We start from the raw sequence: 6,375 nt of genomic DNA, 5'->3' as shown, positions 1-6,375 counted from the left end.
TGGATACTTTACTCCTGCACAAATGTAATACTAATATTAATACAGCCATTGTCTTCAGTATTAAGTTACAATTACGATTTTAAATGAAAATAAAGGGTTTGAAATGCCTTTGCTTTGAACCTTAATAATTAAATCCTTTTCCATATGGTAAGGGTAAAAAATTATGAAAACAAACAATTTTCAATGTTGCCTATCTTGAAAAAAATAAAAATTTTATTGCACAATTCCTTCCTTCTCGAATATACCCCTTATTTCTTGATTATTTTTAAATAAATATATTAAAAACTCAAATAAATTTTTTTTTAAGTCACATTGTAATCTTGGAATAAATCATGAAGCCTTCTTAAATAAGTAATAAATTATAATACATAAATGTGTTATCAGGTATCAAATTCGAGGGACCCAACCAACCTGCAGACTTTTTATTTGCCCGCCAAAGTATTTTAATGTTTATTTATATGTAGATTTTTTCTGCTATTGCAAAAAGGACAAGACCCCAAAGGACCTCGCCAAAAAGGTTGCGGATGCTCGTCGCCGGATTTCTGAATATTTTTTCTAGTGTCATAAAAAAGGCCAGGCATCGTAGCAAGTACGCAACACCTTTGGCTCTGGACAAACACTCGGTAATACACCCAGAAAAAAGGACATTCAACAAAAGGGGATGCGGAAGTAATTTACAATTTGGTAGAAGAAATGAAAATCAGACATAAAAGCAAACAGAAACTGCAGGATCAGGATGTGTCTGGCCGCGACGTAAATTGACAAGATTTATTTTCAATTAAAACAGGCGCTGCGCATTATCCTTTTTGCAGGATACACGACGACGCCGTTGCTCCGAGCACTTTTATTGGCAGCAGCGTTTTATGTTTCATCTCAATTGACGATAAATCAAAAGCGGTCGACGCATTTCAACATTTTGCACATTTCCCCGATTCGGTCTCTTTTTTGGGGAAGAAACGCTGGTGCAAGGATTCGGGCGGCAAGGACGAGGCTGTATGTGCCACCCCTAAGCCGCAACCGCACACATCGTTGATGAATGACGAAGGACATGCACATGCAGTGCACAAGTGTGTGTCTGTGTGTGCATGGCAGCAAGGACACGCACACCGATTGGCTGCACGTCGACGTGCAATAATTTCATGTGTCCTGCCGAGCAACAATAAAAGAAAGAAGAATGTTCGAAGTAGTCGACTTTAAAATACGGTTACGCATTATTATTTAATTTTTATACCCTTGCAGAGGGTATTATAATTTTGGTCAAAAGTGTGCAACGCAGTGAAGGAGACATCTCCGACCCTATAAAGTATATATATTCGTGATCAGGATCACCTCCTGAGTTGATATAGCCATGTCCGTCTGTCCGTCTGTCTGTCCGTCTGTCTGTTTCTACGCGAACTAGTCTGTCAGTTTTAAAGATATCGAAATGAAACTTTGCACACACCCTTCTTTCCTTTGCACGCAGTATATAAGTCGGAACGGCCGGGATCGGCCGACTATATCCTATAGCTGCCATATAACTGATTGATCGGAAATGCCATAACTCTGCTGTTTGTTAAGTTAGGAAGTTGGGACTCTCTATGGGTATTATATTTGGCCAATTAATCCGACCTACCAAATTTCATAAGGATCGGCCGACTATATCTTATAGCTGCCATATAACTGATTGATCGGAAATGCCATAACTTTAGTGTTTGTTAAGTTAGGAAGTTGGGATTTTCTATGGGTTTTATTTTTGCCCAATCAATCCGACGTACTAAATTTCATAAGAATCGGCCGACTATATCCTATAGCTGCCATATAACTGATTGATCGGAAATGCCATAACTCTGCTGTTTGTTAAGTTAGGAAGTTGGGATTTTCTATGGGTTTTATATTTGGCCAATTAATCCGACCTACCAAATTTCAAAAGGATCGGCCGACTATATCTTATAGCTGCCATATAACTGATTGATCGGAAATGCCATAACTTTAGTATTTGTTATTAAGAATTCATCATATGAATAATTTTGGAGAATATAATTTGCAGAATATTCTGCAAGGGTATTTCAACTTCGGCTCCGCCCGAAGTTAGCTTTCCTTTCTTGTTTAATTACTTTTTAAGTTATATTTACTTATAGGATAAAATATAGGTTTTGTCTCTTTAGCTGGATAATAATCATTGATCGTTATATAGATTGGTAAATGTAACTCGAAATTGTTGGTTGGGAAAGCTTTAAGTTGTATTTACACTGAGAAGCTTAAAAATAGTAGATATGCATTACTATTAATTCGTCTGTCTTCCACAATACAGCATACCCTTGCTCTTTGTGATTATCGGGTATAAAAAGTGTATAAATAAGAGAAAAAATTCATGCAAGGGGGGACGCCAAGGTGGATGCAGTGCAGCCGCCTCATTGTTGTCCTGGTTATTTATGGCCCATTAAGGCAAGCGGCAATTGCACATGTGTTCTTCACACTGACAATCTCCCAGCTCACACCTTCCACCCCGCCCCTTCACTCCCCCTCCCCCACCTCACACAGTGCTCTTTTATGTGTGTCAGAGTCCTTCTTGTTCTTTGATTCGAGCTGCTTTCGCTTTTAATTGTTTTGCCCAGCACAAATGTTAATAATTACGCCTTCCAACGCCCGACTGCAGCCAATGATTCGACACGTTTGAATGTGTTTGTGCTGGGGATCAGGGATGTCCTTTTGTCTAATAACCATAAGACATAATTCATACGGAATCGTGTTGCTCCGATGGAATTTATGACACTTCACCCACATCCAGCTCCCGCTCGGTCCCACTCACGCACGCAAAAAACAATTATGTGTCCTCCAACTCCTCCTTCGCCCCATTCCGTGGCTCATTTAATTGCCTTTGGCCAAAGGATTCGAATGGAGACATTAGAAAAATCTGTCGCCGTCGACAGGACACACGTCGTTCTGCTCAGCTGAAGGTCGTTAAAATGCGAGAATTACATGTTGGCTCTGCAGTTAAAAGGGGAGGAGCTGTGCGCATCGGAAGCTTCATTTTCATGGGGCGTGGGTGTGTCGAAGGATCATGCTCATACAAATCTTTCAGCCCACATGTGCCGAAGAGGTTTATTGGACCTGACAAGTGCTGTATGAACGAAGGAGGAGTTGGGAGTTCCATTAACTAAGGAACAACTGAAAGTGACTTTTGGTTAAGTCTTTTATTGGTACTGAAACAGCAGTTAGAAATAAAACACCAGAAATACATTAAAACTCTAGACTTAACCTATTTTAAACCGAACAACTTCAAAATTAAATATCAATCAAAATTATCTAAAATATTCGGTGTTTAAAACTCTGTTGAAACTGTAATATTGGTCAGTTCACCACTAAAAACTTCTCCACTTTCCTGGCCAATCAGAGTCCTGTGTGGCACAGCAACCAAAGTGCTCAAATCATTGCAAAGTGACAGAATAAATAACACAGTAAATAAATTTGACCAGGCGCCGTCTGGGTGATGCGGAGACCCAGGGACACGGGCAGGACTCGCAGGATGCCAGGACATAAGCCGCAGTAGCGCCTGACTGGTCTTCTTTGCTCCAGTACAATATGTCCTGGCCTGGTCACAAATTTATGCGACATCCAAGTGCGGTGCAAGCTGCGTTTGACTGCTCTCCTAGCAGCCAGGACAGCCAGCTGTCCAATGCATTATCCTTGTCAAGTGTGCGGGTAACAAGCTCGCCATTTCAAGGAGCGTATCAAAGTCTCCGTGAGCAGGGTTGAGCTTCACAAAATGTGAAAGTGCAAAGAGATCAGAAACTAAAATTGACTATATACTACACAGTAAACGAGAAAGAAAGTCGACTTCCGCACCGAAAATAAATTAGATCGGTTGAAAGCTACAACTGGGAAAATAAACTGTGTAGATCTGGCCAGTTAGTATTTTAGATTTATATAGATATGACGGCACAATAGGACATATTCATTCGTTTTTTAGGAAATTAAAGGGGTGGACCCGATATTGAATAAAAACTTTTTTTTTCTTTTTCCTTTTCTTTAGGATATACGCGTTTGATACCCTTTGAAATGGTATATAATAGGGAAGACAAATATTTGATACATAATAGACCGAATAAAAGGGATTTAAGATGCCTAGTTGTAAAAAATAATTGTTTTTGTGATCAGTTAAACAGGTATTTACAAACACGTATCATTTAAGCCATTTAAAAATGTATAAATGATGTTGGAAATCTAAAAGGTATCATAATAAAGACATGGTAAAAATCGAAATGCCGTACTTCGATCGCCAAGTTAAGAAAAAATTAAAGAAAAAAATACTACTGAATTTAATTGTTCTATGTCGAAACAAAGTATATTAGCTAACAAGCAATCAATAACTTATTGTGTTGTATTATTTTTCTAAAAATTTGCCCAATCCACTTGAATAAATAAAGCCAGACTTCACAATGAAATAAAAAGGTACTTACGTACAAAATATGTTTTCCCTTGAAGAAACACATTATTTTATAAAACGTAGTGCTAATGCAGATTTTAAGAAATATAAATTTACGGCCAAGATTAAAAAAGATTACAAATTTAGGTACCTTATAAAAAAGTTCGACACTTTTCGCCCTATAATGGAATCGATCGTGGAATCGTCTATTCCTGGCCGGCAAACAATGAAAGCCTGCCCTGATTGATAGTGTCCAACATTTTGCTTCCGATTTTTTTTATCTTGGCCGGTCGATTTGTGACCGCAGCCACTGTCACCGAGAAAGCAATGCCGAGGACCAAAGTGCTGATCTCCAGGAAGAACCTTTTCGAGCGTTTACTGGACGCGCTGACGAGACCCGTCCAATTGGTGACGTTGGCGATGAGCTCGACGAGAAGTGCTTCCATAGAGAGCCACACTCCAACCATGAAAATCTCGCCAACTAGAAAGATGACGATTGTCTCCAGGATAAACTTGCCCCATGGCGGAACGTATTTCCAATGCTCTGGTATAACATCGCAGTGGCACAGCAGATCCATCACCGAAAGATAGAATATTTGGCTGCCCAGGATAGGGGTGTCAGCAAAATCATCCGGATCCATCTGGATGAAGATCGAGGTGTGTAGCATCAGGTGCACGAAGCAGGCCAAAAGGATAGGCGACGGACTAGTCATGACTATTGAAGGGGTACCATTAAAATTAGGTTAGGTTAGGTGCATTTAAATATTGCCAACTCACTTCGAAACTGCAGATAAAAAAATTTATATGAAAGGTATTAAACTGTAATTTAAAAGAAGTGTAAAAATCGAAATTATTTTAAGAGTATTAAACTACTGCAAGGATTTTGTCATGATTTAGAAAGCTTCCTAAGTGAGAATGCTTATTTGGAAACAGAACATGATGAAATAAACATACATTATGTGATGTAATCATCCTCTCAGTTTACTGTTATCCTTGCTTCATTGTTCCGCTTGTCTGCAAAATCCAACCAAATCGAGGTGTACTTTGGCATTGTCTGCTTTCTGCCTCCTTAGCACTGAATGTTTAATTCTGCCAGCTGAAAAATGCATAAATACCATTTTAATTAGAAAATTAGCTAAAAATATGCAGCTCACGTTAATCGCATGACGTCGTCGTCGTAGTTGTTATTGTCGCCGCATGAAAACAGGGTTGACTGGCAAATTAAAATTCAGATGAGTGGGGGGGAGAGAGGGGGTGGTTCATGCAATATCCAGGAGATGCGACTACAACTGACTGCATGCCAGTGTCCTCGGCACACTCGTCGTATTCGCAATATCATCCTTGGCCCCCTTCGCTCCTGACACTCGAAATCATTGCCACTCCGGCTTTGGCTTTTTGCTCGGATGCGGATGCGAATGCGGATGCGGATGCGGATCCGGATTCGGGTTCGGGCCATGGAGGAGTAGTTCCAGCAGAGCCCGCTGCTGTTTGTTGCGACAAATGCCGTTATAATTATTTATACCGTAAGCACATTTTATGGTGTCGCAATTTTAAAATGCAATTAGAAGCGCGCTAACTCTCACTCCCTCGAATGGAAGCCCAGCAGAATACCAAACAAAGCGAAAAAGGAATTGGAAATGTAATAAAAGGGGGAAATGTAATGTAATCGTAACGTAATTCTTAATGGAGTTTTGTCATTTCACCAAAAAAAAAAAGAAATGCGCGGGTGTTCTGCCGCCATCACCTGAAGTTGTTTGCTTATGTTTGGCTGTGGACTTCCCCCCACAACTCAGTCACCTGTGTGGGAGGATTCCGGCTTATTAGGTTTTCTTTATCCTTATTGAACAGCCGCCACCGCTGATTGCAATATGGAAACTCATCTGAATCTGTGCCGATGCCGAGCGAAGCGAATTGAATGAGGAAAGCACAACAGCTGCAGATTTGGAATATTACAAAATATGAGTCGGTTG

The 6,375-nt window shown here is 40.0% G+C and overlaps 1 protein-coding gene across 1 annotated transcript; it reads right to left on the bottom strand.

The window, feature by feature from the left end:
• Positions 1-4,474: 4,474 nt before the first annotated feature.
• On the bottom strand, positions 4,475-5,294 carry LOC108047273. Its single transcript, XM_017127381.1, has 2 exons — positions 5,183-5,294; positions 4,475-5,120 (listed from the first exon to the last, which is right to left on the bottom strand). Exon 2 carries the CDS (start codon positions 5,116-5,118, stop codon positions 4,612-4,614), a length of 507 nt encoding a protein of 168 aa, XP_016982870.1. The 5' UTR covers positions 5,119-5,120; positions 5,183-5,294; the 3' UTR covers positions 4,475-4,611.
• Positions 5,295-6,375: the final 1,081 nt, after the last annotated feature.

Source organism: Drosophila rhopaloa, unplaced genomic scaffold, assembly GCF_018152115.1.
Source record: "Drosophila rhopaloa isolate 14029-0021.01 unplaced genomic scaffold, ASM1815211v1 contig_2, whole genome shotgun sequence".
Classification (NCBI taxonomy): domain Eukaryota; kingdom Metazoa; phylum Arthropoda; class Insecta; order Diptera; family Drosophilidae; genus Drosophila; species Drosophila rhopaloa.
This window is presented reverse-complemented; position numbering and strand designations above follow the sequence as displayed.